General features: G+C 42.4%; 1 protein-coding gene and 1 non-coding gene across 3 annotated transcripts in view; both read left to right on the plus strand.

Annotated features, from left to right (window-relative positions):
- Lmtk2 (lemur tyrosine kinase 2) overlaps positions 1-25332 on the plus strand; it is a 97202-nt gene that overhangs the window by 62293 nt on the left and 9577 nt on the right. For both annotated transcript variants that reach the window (XM_005003708.4, XM_003469887.5), the window contains exons 8-11: positions 13394-13478; positions 15048-15169; positions 19243-19392; positions 21645-24588. In XM_005003708.4, coding sequence (XP_005003765.2) covers positions 13394-13478; positions 15048-15169; positions 19243-19392; positions 21645-24588 — 3301 coding nt within the window. The remainder of the gene's footprint in view (positions 1-13393; positions 13479-15047; positions 15170-19242; positions 19393-21644; positions 24589-25332) is intronic.
- On the plus strand, positions 11742-11860 carry LOC111756937 (5S ribosomal RNA). The gene has a single exon (XR_002791333.1). It is a non-coding gene; the product is annotated as a 5S ribosomal RNA (ribosomal RNA).

A 25332-nucleotide genomic window follows, 5' to 3' on the forward strand; every position in this document is an offset into this window, starting at 1 on the left:
AGATCTGCCCAGCTCCTCCTCTGCAGACCTGTGGCCAGGCACGGCAGCTAAATAGGCTGGGCTAGGCTGGTAGTGTGGGCCAGCCCACCTATTGGGAGCTCAGCAGGTCTCCAAATGAAGCCAGGAATGGGGAGGCTGATGTGGAAGCCTTAAACCCACCTCTCTCCTTCACTGCACCTGGAAGCCTGAGGGAACTCCAGCAGTCTGGGCGCAGAAATCCAGAGTCCTCCAGACACGCAGAGAGGCCAGTGAGGGCACCCCAGATCTGCCCAGCTCCTCCTCTGCAGACCTGTGGCCAGGCGCGGCAGCTAAACAGGTGATGTTGATTTTCATAGCTAAAACAACCAAAGACTTTGAGTCCTATCTCTGATGATTGGTCTGTTCCAGTGAATCCAGATTTCTGCGAGTTCTCTAGGCTTTTGAGTTTGAAATTATGTTTAAAAGTATATCTTAGGTCTCTGGCTAAAATAGACTCTTTATTTGATTACAAGTGAATCATGTAACTTCGTAATTCAGAGACTTGAAAGGGAGTATCTGTGTCTGTTAGTTTGTGTTGTATTTTTTAAAACTCAGGTTGCAGAGTAATGTATTTATAGTGTGACTCCCATTTTTAAAAGTTAAAAAGCATCTGGTTGTATTTTTAGGGGTGTATATGAATTGGCATGATGGAAAAGCTCCTAACATTCTGCAGGGTAGAAAAAAGGAAGCAGTCGACCTTTTCCCTGTACTACACATCTATATCTTGTTGGATTATAATAATGACAAACCATTCTGATAGTGTTTTTTTTGTTTGGTTGGTTTTGGTGGTTTGTTTGTTTTTTGGTACTGGGAATCGAACTCACAACCTTGTGCTTGCCAGGCAGGTGCTTACACCACTGAGCTCAATCCCCGGCCCTAAATTGTTTTTAAGAGACCCAAAATGTTGCGGGTTTCCTGAGGCCCAAAGCTTCAGAATAATAAAGATCTACTCATTTTATCATAGAGAAATTCTTTATTTACTCTTTGGGTCTTTATATCATGTTAATATCTAGCACAATGTATATTGTTAGCATTTAGTCAAATACAGATGATTATCAGCTTGCTTTAGGGTTGTTTGTTTGAAACAAGGTCTTGCTATATAGGGCAGGCTGGCCTTGAACTCATTTATGTAACTCAGGCTGGTCTCAAACTCATGGGAATCCTCCTGCCTCAGCCTCCCAAGTGCTGGGACTACAGGTGCACATCACCATTCCTGGCTTTAGGAGTTTTTAAAGTTTGAAGGAAGGAGTATTTAAAAGGAGTATTGGCCAGGTGTGGCACTCAAGAAACTGAGGCAGGAGGATTGCGAACTTGAGGTTAGCTGAGGTTACATAGTGAGTTCAAGGCCAGTCTGAACTAAAGTGAGACCCTATCCCAAAAAAATAAAAATAAAGGAGTGTCACATCTGAATTAGCAATATAAAGTTTTCAGAGACAGCTGGAAATTACATCCAAGACTCAAGTACCTTTCTACTTAGTGTATTTTAAAACTGGCAAAGATGTCAAAGCAAACTATTTTTCTGTGTGTTTTTTTTTTCAAGTTAAAGTTTTACTTAATTTGGAATTTTGTGAACTTTAAAACAAAGGTGACAAATTAAGTCACATGGGTTATTCAGGTACAGAAACTCAAAGTAAAGAAAATCCTAGAAACTATTCACAGCTGTTTCAGTTTTATTTCAAGTGGTAGCGGTGTTTTATATAAAATTTTATGTAGGGCAAAATTTTGTGTTTTAAGTTCTTTTTTGGGTGGGTAGCCTTCCATGTGGCCTGTTTTCAAGTTGGGATTTGAAATAGTTCCAGACTGACTCAGAGGGTACTTCCTGTGGTGGTTGAAATAGAACAGTCCACCTGTGCAACTCAAAGTTGTTGTGTTGGAAATTGTAAATTACCCCAGTTAAATTTTATTTTACCTAAAAAAAGTAAAAATAAAAATAAATTTTATTTTACCTAAGGCTTAAGAAGAGTCCTGTCACTAGGTCTCAGGCAATCTGCATTTCTGAGGTGACAGGCAGGGCCCTTGTGAAAGCCCATGCTACTCTCTCACAGGTGGCCTGGGGCCCAGGACCCTCATATCCTGTCCGGGAGGCTTCCTGAGCAGTGAGATACTATCAGGTCACAGTGGTGGGCATAGTGCAGAGGGTTTTGGCAGGTGGCAGGTGGCAAGTACCACCTTGTTTAGTTGCACACCTGTGGTAGCAACCTTCAGGAGGCCCTGGGTGATGCTAATGCCCAGGATTTGCCCAGTGTTACACTTTACATTACTTTCTGCCAATAACACCAAGGTCACTAAATTTCTAGCCTTCAGAGTATCAGGTAATTAAGTGTTATAGAAACATGATTATAACCTTATTTCTTCTTACAGGTGTCTCACAGGTATTCATAAAACTTAAGAGATAGGTCCCTCTGTGCTGCATTTGTGGCCTGGATGTTTCAGTTGGTGAATTGTGAGGGATTTTTCTTCATTTGTGTGGCTGTCAAATCTTTAAACTTGTGAAAGTTCCTTGTAACACTTACTGTCAAGATTGATCTTTAAGGCAAGGCATGGTGGCACACACCTGTAATCCTAGCACTCAGGATGCTATTGCAGTGAGTTCGAGGCCAACTAGGCTACATAAGTGAATTCAAGGTCAGCCTGCACTACATAGTGAATAAAAAAAAAAAAACTTTAAGGGAAAATTCATACATTATAATAAATAAGATTTTGCATCAGGCATGGTGTACATGCCTGTAATCCCAGCACTCTAGGAAACTGAGACAGTAAAGATAGCAAGTCAAAGCCTAGCCTAGAAAATTTAATGAGCCCCTGTCTTTAAAAAAATAATTGGTAATGTAACTCAGTGCAAAGGCCCTGGGTTCAGACCACCTCCATCCCCAAAAAAGTAAATATATATGATTTTGGTTTTAGTTCATTTGATTAAGTCAAAGCCACAAGTAGTGGTAGTGAAGAAAAGAAACTAGAATTCTAACATCATTTGCTTTCATGATGGAAACACACTTTGGAATCTGAAGTGTGTGGCCCCCAGCAGCACTCAGTGGGTGGGCGAGGAACAAGCGATCTGGCAGGCATGGCCTCATCTTCTGGGGGGACAGCAACACCAGTGCTGAGCTTTCCAGGTTAACACGGAGTCAGTGACATCCTGGAGCCCTGGTGCAGAGTCAGTGACAAGCAGGAGGGGAAGAAGTGGAGAGATGTTAATGGTGAGGCTAGCCCCCACCCCACCCCCCACCTTGAGAGCTTGAGTTTTCTTGATTGTTTGTTTTTTACTTATTTTATTTGATACTAAGTTAAAAAATTGATTCCTTTAATAGTCATTGAACTACTTAAAAGAACCAACTTAAATGTCGTTGAAATCCAAGGAGCAACGGAAGACTAATAGGTGACTACACCAGAAAAGTGATTAAAGAACCTTTATTCAGTACATGTTGGGGCCGGAGATGTAGCTCAGCAGTACAGCACCTGCCTGGAAAGTGCAAGGTCCTGAGATTGATTCCTGATACCACTCCCACAACACCCCAACCCCCAAAACGCTGCTAAAACAAAAACATGCTGGGATCATGGGGTTCCGTGGTTGTCTTCTATCCAACCATCAAAGAATAGAATGTGTTTAAGCCATTCCAGGCCGTAAAGAAGATAGAAGTTTTATCACTCATAATAAGTTTAGCAAATTATGACAAAAGAAAATTCCAGGCAATTTTTATCAATGAATATAGACAGACACTAGCAAATTACACCCAGCAATTGACACAGCTTTTAGGGATTTAAGGGTAGTTTCCTGTCATTAAATATATCTGAATACTTATTCCATTGACAAAAATCAAAGAAGGAAAACACATCGATAGATTGCTGACACAGCATTTAGTGTAACTCACCCACTCCATATTTTAATCTCTGATAGGAAAGAAAAGAACAACTTCAGTATCATAAGGATGGTTTACTAAAACTCGCAGGAAATGTAATTCTAAATGGCAAAATAATTAAGCCTTGCCAGTTAAATTCCATATCAGCCAGAGATGCCCACTGTTTCTGTTAATTTTCAACATTTCTTCAGAGGCACTAGTGAACATAAACACAAACTAGAAAAGTGCCAGCTTTAAGATAATAATTAAGACTTACTGAATGATTCCACATACCAGCTATTGTTGTGGTTGCCATGTGTGTATGAGAGATGGATGCCTTTCTTTTCCTTTCTGACACAGTTGGGGTCATGGGGCAGTGTCCTGATTGTCACACAGGTCACATGGCTGGGAAATGGCAGAAGTGAGTGTAAACAGGGGCCTTTGGCTCCAGTATCCAAACACTAACCACCAACTTGCTCTAACACATTCAGAGAGGAAAAGAATGTCACCTTTCTTTACTATGATGCAGTGTTGCAGCTGAAGAAAACCAAGACACTAGTTTGTTTTAAATTTTAGAATGAAAGCTAGGTATGGTGGCACACACCTTTAATCCCAGCACTAGGAGGCTGAGGTAGGAAGATTGTTACAATTCAAGGCCAGCTTGGGCTACTAAGTGAGTTGAAGGTCAGCCTGACCTGTATAGCGAGACCCTGTCTCAAAAAGACAAAAAAATAAAATAAATGAATAATAGAATGAACTTAAATTAGTTACGCCTTGTTATAAATGTACAAAAATCAGCCATGGTTTGCACTTTGACACATGTCTATAAACACAGCTACTTGGGAGTCTGAGATAAGAGGATCACAAATTTGAGGCCAGCCTGGGCAACTTTGTGAAACCTTGTCTTAAAGTAAAATTTTAAAAGGACTGGGAATGTAACCCAATGACAGGATAATCTCCAGTACTGAAAAAAATTGTTTTTCTTTGTAGTTGGTATATAGTACATAAAAACTAGGGTGGCAAGCTGGGCACCGTGGCTCACACCTGTAATCCCAGCACTCGGGAGGCTGAGGTGGGAGGATCGTTGTGAGTTCGAGACCAGCCTGGGCTACAAAGTGAGCTCAAGGCCAGCCTGAACTGCATAGTGAGACCCTGTCTCAAAAAGACAAGGAAAAAAAAAAAAAACTAGGGTGACAAAAAGTATTCTCAATAATGCCAAAATTATAAATTATTTGGGAGTAAATCACATGCAAAAATAAGACTACTTTAAAGAAAACTGAAATCTTATTGAAAGATATAACGTAGACAAATGGAAACATGTACCATGACTTATGATAGAAAGAAAAAAAAATTTTAAAATTCCTGTTAGCATTCTAATACAGGTTTTCTTTTTGATGAGAGCAGGAAGAGCTGGGATGAAATTATCTTTAGCCTCATGTGGAAGTATAAGTTGGCAGAATGGTGTGAACTGTGGGGTTAGATAGGAGGCCTGGTTTACAGATACGAGAGCCCACAATGAGCCCTACTCACTGTAATAAAGTTTGATACAGTTTTTAAGAAATAAATTAATAGTACATAGAGAAAATGGGTTGTGACAAAAGTGCAAGGTTGTAAATTCAATCCCCAGCACCAAAAAAACCCCACATACTCCCTTTAATCTCACACCTAGACTGAATTCTGTAGAAAACAAGCACTAGAATTTAAGGGCATGTATTAGAAATAACTATTACAGCATTAGTTGAAGGGGTGGCAAAAAGAAAACAAAGTAAATGAGAGGGGAACTAGAATCACAAGTACATTTGCACAGTGTAATACTACACTATGGGTGTAAAGAATGATTTAGAACTGCTAGAGTTCTGTATTGCGATATTAAGAACCACTGATGCAGAAAAGTAGGGATAAATGTACATTTTTGTAAGGCAAATGCTTCTGAATACCCTTATTTGTATGCTTGTGTGTATGTGCCTGCCATGAAAAGAAGTACAGAAAGATTATATTTTCTTAGTAGTATATAGGAACTAGAAGGGTGGAGAGGAAGAAAGAACATATTTTTGAAAAGGTTTCTACTTTAGAAAGACTTGAAAGAGTCCAACATTGTCGTCATCCAATTAATGCAGGAGTGGAGCATGTCTTGGTTACATTACTCCCCTTGCTAAGGCAAAATACCTGATGCCCAAAATTAGTGAAGAAAAGGTTTATTTAGCTTACAGTTTTTGGAGGTTTCAGTCCATAATCAGCTGGCTCCGAGGCATGGTTGTGTGATACTGGAGCAATACTTCAAGGCAGCAACCAGAGAAAAAAGCAAAACAAGCCTTTTCTCCTTTCTTATATTGTATACAGGCCACCAACTCCCTCTACCCTCCTTCAGAGTGGGTATAGCACTCACAAAATCTCCTTGCCCTCCTTTGCACAGGATGAGGATATTTACAAAGTAAGAACCCTGGCTTCCTGCTGAATCTGAGTTAAAACCATCACAGTCCAAAGTTGACAACCAGACATACTGCTTTAAACCAGCCGCCAGATACAAAGGCATGCTTATTCTTAACCTTTTGCAACTTGAATATTATAATGCAGTTTAACAATCCTTAAGAACCAGCATTAAATCTATCAACATTATATTACATTAGAAGTATAGTATTTTGTCCTTGGACCCCCAAAGATTCCTGCACATCTCTTTATGCAAAAGGCATTTAGTCCATATGCAAGAGTTGCCAAGGTCCTAACAGTTTCAGCATTGCTGAAAAGTTCAAGTCCCAAGTCTCCAAGATGGAAGGCAACTCTTAGTTACATACCCCTGTACAAATGAAAACAAAGTTAAACACTTCCAACATGCAAAGGCACAAGGTAAACATTCCCATTCCAAAAGGTACAAAGGGGGATACAAAGAATTGGAACCAAAGTAAGTCCAAAATCCAGTAGGGCAAGCATTAAGTCCTATAGTTCCGTGTGCACCATTTGAAACAATCTGTGGCAAAGTGTGAGCTCCAGAGGGCTTGTGTGGCTCCACCCCCATGACACTTCCGGTTTTAGCTCCCACAGCTTCTCTCTTGGGCTGGCTTTGCTCTCTTCTTGCAGGTTTCCTTAGACAATCCACACTCCTGGCTTTTCAAACTTCTAGGTTCTCCATTGAACCTTTAGCTTCACATTCACAGCCTCACCCACTGCCCTTTCTGGGGCACACTGCCTGGCCTCACAAGCCTTCTGAAATTGGGGTGGAAGCCTTTTTAATCGCAGAACCCTTGAATTCTGTATGCACCTAAAACCAGCACAATGTGGATGATGATGCTGAGGTCTGCTGCCCCCTGGAACAGTAGGCAGGCTGTCCTCTCTTGCATGTAGGGATCAAGTTCCTGGATCACTGGGCACTCTGAACCCGATTCTGAGGAACAGATTCTTCATGCTGCCATTCTGGAACATGGTACTCTGAGGCTTTCTCCTCCAAGTAAAGTCTTTCACTTTTGCAGTTTTAGGGACTTGGCGGCTTTTTACAATACCTTCAGGCCACCTTTTCTATTCTGTTTCTTCTTAGCAATTGAAGTTTCCTCAGCTCTATCTTTGCAGTCCACAGCTTTACTGGAGCTTCCTTTCTGGCCATACTCACATTTTAAATCACCCTGCTGGGCTCTTTACTCTTAATTCACAACATAATCTGGCTAAAAGCCCCCAGCAATAGTCATGCCACGGCCTCAACATTTGCCTTGAAATTTCTTCTGCCATATTAATCAGTCCACTGTCCTTAATCTCAGTACTGCACAGGCAGAGTCTCTGGACATGAGAAAAACACAAGCAAACTTTCTGTCAAGCCATAACACATCTTGTCTGGAGTCCATAACCAATGCAGCCCTTCTCCGCAGAAACCTCAAAGCCTGGTCTTCCCCCCCACCCCCAAGGCTGGTCTTTACCTGCAGGATTTCTATCACGCTCCGGTCTTCTGAGCTCTGCCAAAATAGTCCCATACAAACAGCATAAGCTGTTCCAGCTCTGTGCATTCAGGCGACATCTCCGAACCTTTCCAAACTCTTCCGACAAGCCGTTGCCAAAGGTTCTTGAACCACATGGTCAGGTACAATCACAGCAATGACCCCACTCTACTGGTACCAAATTCTGTCTTGGTTACTTGGTTCTCTGGTTGCTGAGACAAAATACCTGATGCCCCAAATTAGTGAAGAAAGATTTTAGCTTACAGATTTTGGATGTTTCAATCCATAATCAGCTGGCTCCAAGGCAGCAGGATGACACGGCACTGGGACAATACTTCAAGAGCAAAAGGGAGCAAAAAAAGCCTCTTCTTCAGCCATGCGCCCCCCACCCCTTGGTGTAGCACTCACACAATCTCCTTGCCCTCCTTTGTACTGGATGAGGATATTTACAAAGTAAGAACCCTGGCTCCCTGCTGAGTCCTTCAGTTAAAATTCTAAACTTCTCAAGTTGACACAGTGTGTCAACCCTAAAAGCCTGGATGCAAATGTGCATAAGGTCAGGAAGAACATGGCACTAGACATGGGGACAGGAGAGGGGGGAAGTTAATGTGTGAAGTGTGCTGTGGGCCAGGTATTTGCAGCCCAGGAGAAAACCTAAGTCCAGTGGTGGCCAGCACCAGGCAATCACTTTGGGGCTATAACTTTCGGTATAAAACCATGTGTTGTAGCCAAGTGTGCTGGCAGACACCTCTAGTCCTGAACACTGGGAGTACTGAGGCAGGAAGATTGTGAGTGAGGGCTCAGCCTGGTCTACATGGGGAGTTTAAGGCCAGCCTGGACTATTTAGAGAAACACTGTCTTAAAAAAAAAAAAAAATTGAGGGCTGGGGCAGTAGCTCAGCAGTGCAGGGCCTGCCTGGCAAGCACAAGGTCCTGAGTTCAATCCCCAGCATCAAAAAAAAAGTATGTTGTGGTAAACCACTAAATACTCAATCCTTTTAAGTAAACCAGGGCCCTAGGGGAAAATTACTGTCCCGGAACCTGTAGAAAAGTGCTGGCTGCCTTTTTAACCAGCACTGTGGCCACTGATTGAAACATGCTGGCCTTCTTTGATCCTAATCTGATGTGGCCTTCTAGTCTAGACTGGGGTGTTGGGAGAAGGTTGTTTGACAAACAGTTCCTTCGGTGAGAGGAATAGCATTTTGCTCAGCCTCCCACCCTTTGCAGACCAGTCTGGTTCTGGGCCACATCTTAGGTGTGTTCTTTGCTCCTATCCCAAGCCTGTTGCATTTTGTTTTAACTGCCCCAGGTGATTCAGATGTACCCTCTAAGTGAGAATCACTATGGCAATGAGTGAACCACCTTGTCCTGGAAGGTGGTCATTTGGCAGCTTTGCTTGGCTCAGCTCACCTTGGTTCTAGACACTATCTAGGCCAGGAACCTTTTTTGGCACACATGCCACAGCAGGCTGTTTGTATCAGTGAAATCTCTAAAAGGATCGCCATCACTGGTCTAGGCAATACCTAGACCTAGTACCCTTAGGTCAGAGCCTCCCTCAAGTTCTGCCTTCTTAGCAACTTCAGCCTCACACCTCCAGACTCCATCTCTGGGCCAGATGTGAAAAGTGCCCTGAGCAGAACAAATGTTGCCCTTGTTTGGGGTCTAAACCCTGGGCAGATCTCCAGGACCTGGAAGCTGCTGCCTTATATATGTGTCATCTAGCTTTGCAGTAGGTACCATGGAGCACTAAGGTGAAATCCATGTAGCCCCAATGCCCAGCTCATTCTCAGCTCTGCTCTGCCCTGGAGAGAGCCTGCATGGGAGCCCTTCTTGTGTTCTGTACTGGCCCCACTGCAGTGGCAAGCGTGCTCCGGCTAAGACTGCATTCCTTGAGGTCTAGGCTGAATGTCGCAGTGAAAGAATTCTAGGTACCCAGAGCCCATGAGTGCCAGATACGCAGTAAATGCTCAGTAAATGTACTTACTGTTCTGGCAAGAACAGAACAAGTAAGTAAGGAGAAAGCCGCCAGGTTGTAGGAAAGCCCCTGTGTCTCCCCAGAATGCTCTCAGTATAACCTCCCACTTACACCCGTGTCACATCTTATTGGGACCCTCTCTAGAACCTTACTGCTTGCAGCACCCATTAAAGTGGTCAGTGTGCTGTCACCCACTTTACCAGTGCATTACACTCCTTGCTGGGCATATTTCTTATACTGAGTAGGGATCTTCTCTGACTGCAAGTGTTAATCAGGATTATATAAGACAAGGTATGGCGAGCCTAGAAGAACATTCAGTAACTCAGACATTTGACTTCCTGTTGTTACTCCCTTCACCATGGACAGAAGTGTGGACTATTTTGGAAATGTCTCCTGCCACCAAAAAACATTTTCATTGGAGAATTCCTTCAAAGTTGGGTGTAGTTGGTGTGAGTTAAAAACAAGTGATGGCTGGATGTGGTAGCTCTTGGGAAACTGAAGCAGGATGATCACTGTGAGTTTAAGGCCAACCTGAATTGCATAGCGAAACCTTGTCTCAGAAACACCAAAAAAAGAAAAAAAGAAGTGATGCTTCCACTTGAAGTTTCTGGGAACTTTTATACTTGTGACCTACTTCCTGTGTCCAACTTCCTCCTGCAACCCTACAGGTCACCAACTGAGCTATCCACTGCAGGTGCTGCCAAACAAAGTGATCAGCCTGTGCCACTAAAATTGGGCAGCTTCGTCATTAGACCTGTTTTTCAGCTTGAAGAACATGCTGGTTGTGTGTTCGTGTTTCCCTATTGGAACAGGGAGTAGTCCTGACATCAAGTCACCTATGTGGTGGCACCTTATGCTTTCCTGTTCTATGGCTTTGCACATTACTGGGCTTCAGAGAGTATTTTTGCCAGTTTTGAACTAAAGTATATAATTTCCTTAAGTCTGGGTAGCACTTTAATATTTTAAAATATCCCATGTACATTTTAATTTACCTTACGACAACTGTGCAAGTTAGCTGTTTTCCATACTCCTGTTGCCCTTTTGCAAAAACTGAGGCCTTTCAGCACACACAAGTTGCCTGACATCATACCCTCCTGGCCACAAAAAGATCTAGGCCTCCTGATAATCCATTGCTTTTCCTGCTGTGCTGAGGTGGAGCTGGGGAACAGGTTTGTAAGTCTTCACCAGTTGGGCCACAGTTTTTTTCCTCAGTACCTCTGGGTTCCGGGTACTCAGAAGTGTTCCTTGATCCAAGGATATCAGGTGAATTGCATTCAGATTTTATGTCTGAGAATGGGAGCCAAGGCCTCATGTGTATATTTGTTCTCTCTGTCTGTCTCTTTCTTTAGTACTGAGCTACATTCCCAACCTTTTTTTTTTATTTCTTTTGAGACAGGATTTTGCTGAGTTATGCACACTGTGTTCAAACTTGAGATTCTTCTGCTTTAGCTTCCAGAGTGCTGGGATTGCAGACATGCACCACTACACCTAGCTTCATCTTTTATCTAGCCTTCACATTTGTTGTGTCAGAGACCTATACTGGACATTTGTCAGGAGACAGGAGGGACAAGCAGTTGTCCAGGCCCTGTAGAGCCCTGAGCTCTTCCCTGTCCCCAGCTGATGGGGACATGTGTTCCCCTGTCAGGATGTTGGCATCCAGCATTTATTTCCAGTCTTGGGGGGAAGTGTTGGAAAGCTGTAGTAGAATCTATTGATAGACTCACTCCAGAGGTGCTTAGTGGTGCTCAAGAACCAGGCCTCTATCATCTGAACCCAATTGCTTCCCATTGCACTTGGTCCAATGGATGAAGTAGCTTTTCTTTTGCGTTTTTTTGTGTCCTTGAATGGCATGTTGCTCCTTCCTTCCTCCTTTCAAAAAAAAAAAAAAAAAAAAAAAAAAACTAGGGTCCAGTTCCTTTCTGTACATTGAAAGATTCTTTATTAGTGAGACTGCTTCAGGCCTAGTTGGAGTGTCATGAAAATTGTCACTGGTGTCTACGGCCATACCACCCTGAACGCGCCCAATCTCGTCTGATCTCTGAAGCTAAACAGGGTTGGGCCTGGTTAGTACTTGGATGGGAGACCGCCTGGGAATACCGGGTGCTGTAGGCTTTAAAAAAAAAAAAAAAGAAAAGAAAATTGTCACTGGTAAACAGAGAATGTAGAAAGCAGTTGAACCTAACTAACTCGAAATTCAAGTCAGTAAGTTTATGAGACATGTGTGACACCATGCGACAGCCATTGGTACCATCCTTGGTGGTCTTCCAAGGCAGAAGTGCGACAGTGCCTACCTTGCTGTCATTGTGACCCCCGCAAAGTTACTTCAAGCCTCTGTGCTTTGGTTTCCTTATTTGTTAATGGGGAAAATAATAGTGCCCACCTCATAGACTTATTGTGATGAAGATTCTATGCTTAAAGGAAATGTACCCTGCTCGGAGAAATGACCTCACTGGTAAAAAATACATATATGTATATATATATATATATATATATATATATATATATATATATATATAAACTGAATCACTGAGTCAATGAATAATTATTTCAGTGTTAGCTGTTACTGTCATCTGGGATTTGATTACATTTCAGATGTGAGTTTTGGAAATGAGAATTCGTGAAAAAAGATTTAATAGTTTTGTCTTCATTTTGGGGTCTTTTACAATTCTATAAAGATACTTTAAATTTTTATGAACTATAAGAGTTTTTGATTAATTTGATATCTTAAAATTATATACTAGGTATCCTTTAACTCAGTGACTTTAAGTAAGTCTTGAAAATACGCTTTTTAGGGGCTGGGGATTTAGCTCAGCGGCATAAGTGCCTGCCTTGCAAGCCCGTGGTTGTGAGTTCGATCTCTGGTACAGGTAAAAAAAAAAAAAAAACAGAAAGAAAATAGACTTTTAACTTCACTTGTAGCAATTTAGAATTTGGAAGGGATAAATGATTTGGAAAGGGCCTGATTATTATGGCTGCCTATCAAATGAAAAATGAGAGGGAAATGAGACATTTTTAACAATGTGGATTATTTTGGGTTTCCCAAAGTGGTAACTTTACTAATCTTATAACAAATAGACTATTGCTAGAATCAAGTAATAAAACTTATTAAACAATATTTCAACTTAACTTTTTTTTTTTTTCTTTTGGTACCAGGGATCAAACTCAGGACTTTGTGCTTGCCAGGCAAGTGCTTATGCTGCCCCAGACTCAATTTAGCTATTTTTAAACCGCTATTTCAGTCATTTCTTAAAATACTAGCAAACAAGCCAGAAATCTGGCTTTAATGCAGAACATAGTACAGAGTCAGTATTTAACATTTGTATCATTTGCCAAAAATGTGATCATCTTTATTAAGTAATTGGGAGTATTGTACATATACTTTTTTTCTATGAAAATTGGAAACATGAATTGGGCCAGGCATGGTGGCGCATGCCTGCGTTCCCCACAAGTGAGGAAGCTGAGGCAGGAGGATCACAAGTTCGAGGGTAGTCTGAACTAAGTAGTGAGATCCTGTCTCAAAAAGTGAAATAAAATAAAACATGAATTGGTAAGCAGAGAGCTCTTAATGCACAACTCCAGTTTCTACAGAAGGCTTTTGTCAGAAGCGATTATTGACTCTTTTTGTGTTCTTGCTCTTGTTTGCAGTGATTTAGCGCTGCGAAATTGTTTTCTTACCTCTGACTTAAATGTGAAAGTGGGAGATTATGGAATCGGATTCAGCAGGTACAAGGTAAGCCAGCGGTTTAAACACTGTCTCCTTAATGTGATTTAATTTCAACCCTGAAGTTATACTGCAACTTTGTTTTTGGAGGCGAAGGTAAGCGTCTTGATCATGATGCCTCTAGGGAGTGTGGTTTGTTCCCTCTTCTTAATGGTAGTATTGATTTCTGCTGCATGGTTTGTCTAATAAATCAGTGGCTCTGTGCCCTGAGGTTTTGTGACAGCTTTCCAAGTGCTTTCTTTAAAAGGACTTGTTGGGCATGGTGGTGCATGCTTGTAATGCCAGCACTCAGAAGGCTGAGGCAAGGGGATCACTGTGAGTTCCAGGCAGCCTGAGCTACATAGTGAGACCTGTCTCAGAAACAAACAAACAAACAAATGAATGAATTTTTACTGAGTGTAACTGATGTAGTCTGGTGTTACATAATCTCAAAATGAACATATAAACAACAGTAATTATATTACGTATGTAACAAAATAACGTATAATATAGAATGTCTTCATTACATGATCAGTAAAATTGGGGCTCAAATTCAGTAAGCTTGGAATTTAGGTTTTTAACTCTGTCATAAATATACCCCTAAAAAGTGTGCCCAAATAGGTGAGATTTCACGTGTGTGTGCACATACATGTATATACACATGTGCATGCAAGCATGTGTGTGTGTGTGCCAACTGAATAAGGGGACACAGTGAAATTGTGTGACTCCGTACTTCGAGGAGCCGCACACGAGCCACCTGACCTTCAGTTTTTAAGCAGCAAAACAAGGGTAATATCCATCTTACTGAATGCTTACAGAGGGGAGAAGGCCAAGGGATAATGTCTTCAAAACATGTAAGTGTAAGTTGGTTATTCATCCGTGTGGCAGCTCTACTCTCTTGAGTTCTTGCTGTCTACCTGTCACTGAAGTAGCTGCCAGGGTCTTCATTTACTCCCCATCACAAAGGCAGATAGGTTTGTGTGATCCTCATTTTACAGATGAGAAAGACTTCTCACCTCTGTAGCCTGTCTATGGTCACATCCCTGGTAACATGGAATGAAGAATGAATGACCCAATCTCTATTTAGGACTGGGGATTGAACCTAGAATCTTTGCATTAAGCTTTATCTCCAGTCCTCCCCCCTCCCCTTTTTTTAAAATTTGAGACAAGATCTCAGTAAATCACAAAGTTACTCTAACTGGGCTCTAACTTGTGGTCCTCCTGCCTCCGCCTCCAGAGTGGTGGGATTACCGGCACGTACCCACATACTGCTGCACACCAGTGGCACACCCCCTCCTCAGTGCAGGGAGCTGTCACGCTGAGACCACATGGCTGCAGACACGGCGTACCTTCCTCTTCCCCTCTTCCAGGAAGGCTGACTGAGTGTTCATTGCTCAGACCAGCTCCGCATGCCCAGGAGGCTTTGGAGAAATGCCTTGCTTCCTCCCTTCCACCCAGAAAGTCTGTCTTCATCCCCACTTTATTTTCAGTGGTGTTTTGAGGCTCGGTATTTCACTGTTTTCTTGGACTTGGAATTAAGTCACTGAGCTCACAAAAAATGTAACTATTGAATACTGTATGTGCTTTCTGACAACACAGGAAGATTATATTGAGACAGATGATAAAAAAATTTTCCCTCTGCGATGGACTGCACCAGAATTAGTAACCAGCTTCCAAGACAGACTACTGACTGCAGATCAAACTAAGTATAGTAATATCTGGTATGTATCTGTTTCCTGCTTTCTTAAGACTTTAGCTAGCAAGGAACAGTGTCCTCTTTGAGTAAGCAGAAGATGTAGGAAGAGAAGCACCTGATGGTGTGAAAAGGCAACTTAGTGACGCTGTGGCACTGATCACAATTGCCATGATGTGATGAACTGTGAATATTGCCTCTTTTGCCCATTTTCCTCCCTAAAACCAGAAACCACATCTTATTCTATATTCTGTGCCTTCCATAGAGCCTACTGTACAGTAGGTATTTAGTAAATATTTCTTCAACTTGATGAAAAAAAAACAAAAAAGATTCGGAGTATTACTTGATACTATAACTCATGGGGATCTGTTTAGTGAATGCTAAAAAAAAGTGTCCAGATTGTTGACTAACAATTTCTGTCACATTTTTCTTAATTGATAGCTACATATTTTTTGGTGCTGATTTACATCTGTCTCTTTTTGTTTTCTTCTCTTATTTTCTTTTGGTTTGATTTTCTTTTAACTTTCTTTCCGTCTTAGTTTGGAGGTGTACCCTCGAAGCTATAACGATTTACTTCACTTACTTTACTCTTATACTAGTTAATTTCTTAACCCTCTTAGAATATTTTAATTCAGTTTACCTGACACCCTGTGTGTAGATACCCACATAATTAATGTTATTTTAAGTTTTTCTTTTACTCTCCCACCATGTTTTTAAACATCAGTGTGCATTTACACTTATCCATATTATAAACCACTTTGCTGTTGTTTTTCTTTTTTTAAAAATCAATCTCAGGCATTCCCTTAGGATTATTCCCCTTTTGCTTGAAATGAGTATCCTTCATTGAGACCCACTGGTTAAAAGACTATTCACTTTCTTTTAAGTCTGAGCATAACTATTTTGTCCTCATTCTTGAAATGTATTGATTTTGGAGGAGCAGTTTGTGGTTTGTTTTTGAGATGAGGTTTCGCTATGGCGTTCAGGCTGACCTTGAACTCACTTTGTAGCCCAGAGTGGACTCATTGCAGTCCTCCGGTCTCAGCCTGCTAATTGCTGAGATTACAGGTGTATGCCATCACACCTGGCCTTGAAATGTATTTTTACTTGATGACATTTATTTTCTCAGCATATTAAAGAGATATTCTACTGTCTTCTGGCTTCCATTGTTGCTTTGAGAAGTCAGCTATAAGTCTGTCTAAGTTGTTTGAAGGCCATATGACTTTCTGTCTGGTTGCTTTTCAAATCTTCTCTGCGTCTTTGGTTTTTTTCTATTTCACCATGGTTTGTGTATGGATTGACAGTTTTTTGCTTAGGAGTTATTTGAGTTTCCATATCTATAGGTTGGGGATATATGTTAGTTCTGGAAAATATTTAGCCTTTATCCTTTAAATATTGCCTCTGTCCCACTTTATCCTTTTTTAGAAGTGAAATTAGACATGAATTATGGCTTCTTGCTCTAACTTCTGTCTCTGAAACTCTCTCACATAACCTCTCTTTGTGCTACATGAATAATTTTTCAGACCTATGCTCCAGCCACTAATACTTTCTCTAAAATTCTTTTTTGGCTATATCTTTTCTTAAATCTCTGTTAATGTTCAAGGTTCTGAGAAGTACTTTTATTTTTGTACTTGATCTTAGCCAAGAAGGCCAAGAAATCATTTTTTTTAGGTTCATAAAATTTGTCAATTTTTTAAATAATTAGATTAATTATTAATAATTGCAATAACTACTGCTTTGGTCCTCCTGGTTCTTGGTGGTGCCTTGTTTCCTCTGAGACTTCTCAATGGTAAGAATCCTCAGAGATGTAGAATAAGTCTCCTTCTTCTGTAGAAGACGTGAACTTGCTTCTGCTGCGTACCTGGTGTTCTGTTGTGCACAGGGGAGGACAGTAGGCGAGGGCTGTATGTAGTCAGCATTAGAGTTTTTGAACTGCTTGTGATGTGAGTTTGAGCTGCAAATACACATAAAAGCCAGCTCTGTGGTTACTGCTTCACATGTACACCTTGTTCATGCATATTTATTCTCTCTCCCTCCCTCCCTCCCTCCCTCAGTGCCATGGCAGCTTTGCCTCTTAAGGAGGTGAGGTGGTCTCTCTATGAGGCCTCTATCGTAGGCAGGCCCAGGCTTTGATTCATGACTGTCACCCACTTAATCCTTGAGAAGTACTTCAACAGAGGGGATTCAGTGTTCTCCTTAGCTCTGAGTTCTGGGTGGTATCCTGGTTATTCCTTTGGGCTTACCCAGTGTTCCTTTCATCTCAATCCCCTACTACAACACCATAGCTTAGTATGAACCCAGGGCCTTCATAAGCTATATTCCCACATTTTTTTCTTTTTCTTTTTCTTTTGTTTTTTTAAGAAAGGATCTTGTCCATTCCAAGAAGAGAAAGGAAAAAAAAAAAAAAAAAAAAAGAAAGAAAGGATCTTGCTAAGTTGCGCGTACTGATCCCATGTTTGGGATCCTCCTGCCTCAGTCTCCTCAGAGTGTGGGGATCACAGGCATGCACCACCACACCTGGCTGCTTTCACCTTCTTATGTTTCATCCCAAGTTCTCACTGTACTTCAGGGGTGGTGGGCTTGAAAACATAGCCTATGTTCTCCCTGACTGAGCACCCTTATTCCTGATAATTGGAGTAGTCCCTGGTGGCATTGCTGGGCTCTTCCAAATGCACAGGCCTCACTGCTCATGCCAGGGCAACTAAAAGGGATCTTGTGCAGAGGTTCTGGGTAAAGCAGAATAGACTTGGGACATTTTTCTTCCCAGAGGGGAGCTGCCTGTGCTTTGTGTCCACTGAAGAGTACTGGCGTGGACAGGGGGGTGGAATGGGCCTTATTGAGAGAACAGGAGGGAGGTAAGTAGGGATGTGGAGCAAATGAAACAGGTGGGCAGGTTTGCCCAAGGTCAAACTAGGCTTAGTGGCAGGACAGCTCATCTTGGCACTCATCATATAACACCTTTCTGGTTTTTAATATTTCGTTTGAAGTTTTTATTTTCTTCAGTTAAATTGTAAACTCTTTAAAGTTATTGATGGTGTTTTAAATTCTTTTGATACACCCTCACAATTCTGTGTTGGGGAAGAGAAGCACTTCTTACTTGTGGGCTTGGAGTGGGAGACTTAGGTTCTTGTATTCCTTTTGATGGAAATGATCTCTCAATTTAGATACTGAATCTGCTGGATCTTTTCACTCATTTATAAAAACAAGAAAATTTAAAGTTGTGTTTTATGATGTTAGATAAACTGTTGAGTCAATACAGTTTGTTACTCAATATGTATTCTAGATACATACTGATCAGAGTTACATAGACCATCAATACCCAAATCTGGTGGATGGCCAAATCATTGGGGAGCTTTCATGCCAGTTTCGTAGGCTGCACCTGATCTCGCTCAAGCGTGGATCACACTAAGTGCCATTGTGTGGTTTCAGGCCTCATAGAGGATGGATGACTGCCATGTTAGGAGAGTCTCAGCAAGACAGTAGGTGGAGAGAGGGAAATGCAGAGACCTGGAAGCAAAGGGAAAGTACTTCCGTTAGCCCCGCAGCTGGGGGGTATGAGCATGAGAAGAGGTCTCTCACTGCAGTGATACAAATCTGAAGCCTCTTCTGTAACCAGATAGCAACCAGGGTACTGAGGAGTAGCCAGAACATGAGATGTGGGAGTCTTAACAGGGAAGAGAATTTTTGCTCATGTAAGGATTTCCTTAACATATCTTCTGGTGTTCACAACTGTTATGAATGGGATTTTTTTCTACCTCAGAATTCAGAATATTGTCTCGAGTCTTTTTGCTGAGGACTTCAAACACACTAGTACCTTTCAAGTAGTTTCTTGAGCCTTTAAAGCTGACAAGCATATCCTCATAGCAATGCTTGTTACCTCTATTGTGTACTTTTGTGGCGGGTAGTAAATGTGAGAACACATTCTTGTCCTCATTTCTATGGAAATGCCCCCTCATGGTTTGAGAGCTGTTTTATTTTGTAAATAAACACATGTACTGATTATTAATAGCCTTTTCAATACATACCTTGTCTTTGAAATTCCTGACTGTGTTAAAAATTTGACACCTAAAAGGGGAGAGAGCTAATCATTTTCTGTTTCCACAGGTCTCTAGGTGTGACACTTTGGGAGCTTTTTAATAATGCTGCTCAGCCCTATGCAAACCTGTCTGACCTGGATGTCCTCAATCAGGTCATCAGGGAGAGAGATACAAAGCTCCCAAAGCCACAATTGGAACAACCCTATTCCGATAGATGGTCAGTACTTTCTCGTTATGTTTTATCACTTGCAAAAAATAAGGAAACCATGTGTCCTTGGTGTTAGTTCATATATTTTCTATTTATTTATTTAAGAAGCACTGTGGATTGAACCCAGGGCCTTTGCACCAAGCTACATTCCCACCCCTTCTTTATTTTGACAGGTACTTAGTAAGGATAGGCCTCAATCTGCAATTCTCCCAGAGTGTGAGATCATAGGCATGCACCAACACACCCAGTTTTTTTTTCTGTTTTTAAACAGAAAAAAAATCATTGAAAAAATGAAAAGCAATCATTTTACAGTATTTGTGAGTAATTTAAGAATTAATATGTATATTTAAATTTTAGTATTATTTTCATAAAATGTTTACAGCAAACTGGAATTTGTATATTATGTGGAATAAAGAAAAAAATGAACTAATTAGAAAAGCCAGTGATAAGGGAGTTTTCTGTTGTGAGATTGTTTTAAAACAAGATTATTTATATAAGCAGTGACCTGGGGGCTGGAGATTTAGCTCAGTGGCATAAGCACCTGCCTTGGAAGCAGGCGGTCGTGAGTTCGATCCCCAGTACCGATAAAAAGGAAAAAGACAAAAAAAAAAAAAAAAAAAAAAAAAAAAATAAGAGCAGTGACTCATGTGTGAGAACTTGGATAGCATATAGTGTTCAAATTGGCAATGGGAACTAATTTGCATAGTGTGTATTGACACCTACAAAAAAAATTTACTTTTTATGCAAGTCTTTGGACTATTTCTTGCTGTATTCCCAGTTGGGATTAGCTTCACCTCCCTTGCAACCACTACCTATACCCCTTCTGCCTATCTGGCAGCACCCAGTTTTCAAGTGCTGCTCATCTCCCCAGGTTGCTAGAGTTGTCTCGCCCAGAACGATGCAACATAATCTCTAAATGCAGTGCTGTAACACTGTCTTTGTCCTCCCTTTGGTTTGTGGGTACAGTTTAAAATTTCGAACATTGTCATCCAGTCCTGCTGAGACTGCCTTGGTTACTGTTCTCATTGCTGAGACAAAATACCCAACACCCAAAATTAAGGGAGGGAAGCTGTATTATAGCTCACAGTTTGTAGAGGCTTCAGTGCATAGTTTGTTGGTTCTAAGCAAGGCGGCACAGCAGAGCTTCACTGCAGAGGAACAGTCCACGGCGAAGCAGGCAGGAGGCATCAAAGCAGCAAGAAGCAGCACGAGCTTCCCTTTCCTCTGTATCCCACCCGGGCCATAAGCCTTTTTGGTAGTGTCGCCCATATTCAGGGCAGACCGTCCATTATCCACACCCAGATCTATACTAAACCAGTTTAGTTATCACAAGCCTTTCATCCTGAAATGGACTGCCCTGACACAGTACCACACATCCATGACCCAGCCACCTCCAAAAAGCCCCACCTATGAGCATGTAGGCTTTGTGAGGACAACTAGATATACACTATACTAGAAATCCAGTTCCTCTTTAGCTGCTACCTTATCGCAGGAAGCCACATACCACAAGGACTACTGTTATTAGAGGAATAGAGAGCGGCTACAAGAACATTTATCCGTGTGAACTCTCATAAAATAGAATCAGTAAATTAAAAAATATATGAGATAGTGCATGTGTTAAAAGAGCATAGTAGATCTGTTTCTGAATTCAATGGCTGAGTCATTGCATAATCATCAGAAGAACAAATAACCTAGCAAATGAATTGCAGCTAGATAATTTGGAATGTCCTGAAAATAAATGGGCCAAACTGAGCAGGGCGGTACATGCCTGTAATCCCAGCACTCGGGAGACTGAAGCAGGATTACCATGAGTTCAAGGCTAGTTTGGGCTACATACTGAGTTCAAGGACAGCCTGAACTATGTGACAAGACTCTGTCTCAAAAGAAAATAACAGGGGGCTGGGGATTTAGCTCAGCGGCATAAGCGCCTGCCTTGCAAGCAGGCAGTCATGAGTTCAATCCCCGGTACCAATAAAAAGGAAAAAGACAAAAAAAAAAAAAAGAAAGAAAATAACAAAAACAAAACATGAATGGCCTAAATACTACATTTCTTTGTTCATTTTTTTTTTCCTTTCTTTCTTTCTTTTCCTTTCTTCCTTTCTTTCATGATCTCCCAGTGAACTGAACTCCCTTTGGTGGTTGGCAGTGATTAAAGTACAGAAATATTTGAGGGTATTGAGTTGGCTACCATTTCTATGGTCTTTTCTTATTTTAAAATAGTTCATTATCATTTCACTAATTGCCTCTCCTGTGTTGCCTAGGTATGAAGTTTTACAGTTGTGTTGGCGGTCACCAGACAAACGGCCAGCAGCTGAAGACGTGCACAGACTGCTGACATACCTGCGCATGCAGAGCCAGCGGGACCCAGAAGTGGACTTTGAGCAACAGTGGAACGCTCTCAAGCCAAACACCAACAGCAGAGACACCTCAAGCAATGCCGCATTCCCAATTCTTGACCATTTTACCAGAGATCGGCTTGGTCGAGAGATGGAAGAGGTCCTCACAGTGACTGAAACAAGCCAGGGGCTGAGCTTCGAATATGTGTGGGAGGCCGCCAAGCATGATCATTTTGACGAGCGCAGCCGGGGACACCCAGATGAAGCCTTGTCCTACTCCAGCGTCTTCTTTCCTGTTGAAGTGTTCGAAAGCTCCCTTTCAGATCCCGGGCCTGGGAAACAAGATGACAGTGGCCAGGAGGTCCCCCTTAGAGCCCCTGGAGTGGTTCCTGTTTTTGATGCTCACAACCTTTCTGTTGGAAGTGACTATTACATCCAGTTAGAAGAAAAAAGCAGAAGCAACTTGGAGCTCGATTACCCACCTGCATTGCTCACAACGGAAATGGATAACCCAGAAAAGACAGGAACTGAGGCATCCCAGTTGACAGCCCTCAAGAACCTTGACTTTGAGGAATCTAGTACAGATGAGGATTTCTTTCAGAGTAGTACAGATCCTAAAGATTCTAGCATAGCTGAAGACTTCCATGTTACCAGTGGCCCTGAAAGCCCTTTCAACAATATATTCAATGATCTTGAGAAAACTGAGGATTTGCCCAGCCACCAAAATATATTCAACTTAATGGAACTCAATGGGGTTCCTGCTGACTTTAAGCCAACTACATTAGGTTCGGGTTTGGAGGATCCCAGAAAGTCAAGAATAACCTGCCACTCAGACAGAGAAAAGCCCCATAAGCTTTTTGACCATGAGCCTTTTTGTTTATCAGAAAATCTTTTGCATCAAGATCACTTTGATTCATTGAATGTTCAAGAATTGTCAGAAAACTTTTTATTTCTTCAAGAGAAAAACTTACTAAAAGGCTCACTGTCCAGCAAGGAGCTTATAAATGATCTTCACACAGAACTTAAGAATGCTGGTTTTACTGAAGCTCTGATGGAAACATCACATAGAAACTCTCTAGACAGTGAGCTTAAATTTCCTGAAGATACACCCAGCTCTCCTTTGTCACAGGAGAACACAAGCACCAAGGTTGAAGATGCAGGTGTCAAGGTTACCACTCAGAGCACCTCAGCACCATCTTTCCTGGAAATACCGACACCACCTACCTCTCTCACAGCAAAAGAAACACTTCTTGGTGGCCCCTCAGAACCACTCTCGAAGGCAGGAGAAAGCAAGCCCACAGGTTTGGACTGCAGCATCCCTGAGGACTGTCCATGCCAGGACCCTACCCCAGACTCGGTGACTGCCCGCACTGAATTTCCCTCCACTGATGCCAACACCCATATTGTGGACCATAGGCCCCCTGACAGGACTCACCAAAATAAGGAGGCCTTAAAACTAACCAAAAGGGATGCTGCCCTCATGGATGGTATTCTTGCCAATCAGGCCAGTACAGAATCCAGACAAGACTTACAAAACCAGCCCTTTTCAGAAGACCAGCATGGTGGCAGTTTGCAGAAGAAAAACTTAGAAGCTATTGAGACTTTAAATCAGTTCAATTCTAAAGATGCCACCAAAGACATAGGCTTGGCATCCACCCTTTCCTCAGATTCTACCAGCCAGGACAGCCTCCTGGAAGACAGCTTATCCACAGCCATCCCGACCTCTGAGCAATCAGTGGAAACCCCAGACTCCCTGGATTCTGTGGATGTCCACGAAGCATTACTGGAGTCCTTAGTCTCCCACACCCCTCAGAAACTCCTACCCCCTGATAAGCCAGCAGACAGTGGCTATGAAACGGAGAACTTGGAGTCTCCTGAGTGGACTCTGCATCCTGCCCCCGAGGGCACCTCAGATTCGGACCCAGCCACTGCTGGAGACCTTGGGCAGAGCAGCTTGCCCCCCAACCCAGTCATCGTCGTCTCAGATGCAGCCAGTGGCCACAGAGGTGCAGAAGGCACCTCACAGACCTTTGCCTCAGGCTCGCAGAGCTCCTATCGAGACTCTGCATACTTCTCGGACAATGACTCGGAGCCAGACAAAAAGTCTGAGGAGGTCCCAGGAGCCTCCACCTCAGCCTTGCTGTTAATAAAAGATCAGTCACAGCCTGAGTCAGTCATCCCAGAGCAAAGCCCAGGTGCCAAAGATGGCTGCCTAGAAGCCACCAAAAGCCAGCCCAATCAAAGTTACCCGTTGATTCTAGAAAATCCCAGTAACCTGCAGTTAGAAATGTTGGAGCCAGCACAGACAGATGTTTCCAGACAGACACATCCTGTGGAAGATGAGGCCAACAGCCCCTTAAGTTTGCTGAATTCAGAACTGAGCAGTGGTGATGACTTTGAGACACAGGAAGATCACCCCTGCACCCTCACTTCCACAGGAACCAACACTAATGAACTCCTTGCGTACACAAACGCTGCTATAGACAAATCCTTCTCCAGCCACTCTGAGGGTCCCAAGCTGAAGGAGCCCGACATCGAAGGGAAATACCTGGGGAAACTCAGCGTGTCTGGGATGCTCGACCTGTCCGAGGATGGGATGGACGCCGATGAGGAGGATGAAAACAGTGACGACTCTGACGAGGACCTGAGGGCCTTCAACCTGCACAGTCTCAGCTCTGAGTCAGAAGATGACACGGAGCACCCTGTGCCAGTGATCCTCAGCAATGAAGAAGACAGTCGGCATTTGCGGAGCCTCCTGAAGCCGGCAGCAGCTGCAACAGTGGCCATCAGTCAGCTGCCCGAAGACTGGAAGAAGGAAAAAAAGGCAGTCACTTTTTTCGATGATGTCACAGTCTATCTGTTTGACCAGGTATCTGTTACCTCAAGATTATTTGTGTCTGTGTTGGAGAACGTCACAAATTGAGTGTGGAAGTTGGGTGTGGTGTTTTTAATCACCATTTTGGGACAAGATAGTGACTGTAGAAAGTTACTTGGGGTTGGTTCCATTTCAAAGATTAGGCAAAAATGTGATTATAGTTCTCACCGAGAACAAGAGGCCTCTTTTTTTTTTTTCTGTACTAAAAATTGAACCTAGGATCTTCACACTGAGCTACATTACACACACACACACACACACAACACCTTTTAATCTTTTGTTTTGAAACAGACTCTAAGTTGCCCAGGCTAGGCTTGAATTTGTGATCTTTCTCCTTTAGCTGTCAAAGTAGCTGGGTTTGCAGGCCTGTGGCACTAAGCCCAGCTGTTTTCATCTTCCTTCTGTTGCACATTGCTTTATGTGCTTTTGTTCCACTGTGTTGTGTTCACTTTTGTTCTTCAGATGCTTCTCAGAAAACTCCTTAAACCTCCACATTTGAATATAGCATGTGTGCTGGGAGGGTGAGGAGAGGGGAGTGGTTAAAGGAACAGAAGTGGCTTGGGTGCTGAATCTGAGAGGGGCCCTGGGGCTGCCTCGCTCCGCCCTCTCCAGGTGCTTCTTACCCACACTTGCCCCTGGCAAAGCTGTGTGTCGCTGGAGCTGCAGGAGTGAGGGCCCTTTCCACCAGGAGCAGTAGGGAGCAGGACTGAGACAGGGTACAGTTGCGGGTTTGAGGGA

The sequence above is a fragment of the Cavia porcellus genome, unplaced genomic scaffold (genome assembly GCF_034190915.1).
Source record: "Cavia porcellus strain 051 isolate PalLab524CR breed Dunkin Hartley unplaced genomic scaffold, mCavPor4.1 scaffold_23, whole genome shotgun sequence".
NCBI lineage: Eukaryota > Metazoa > Chordata > Mammalia > Rodentia > Caviidae > Cavia > Cavia porcellus.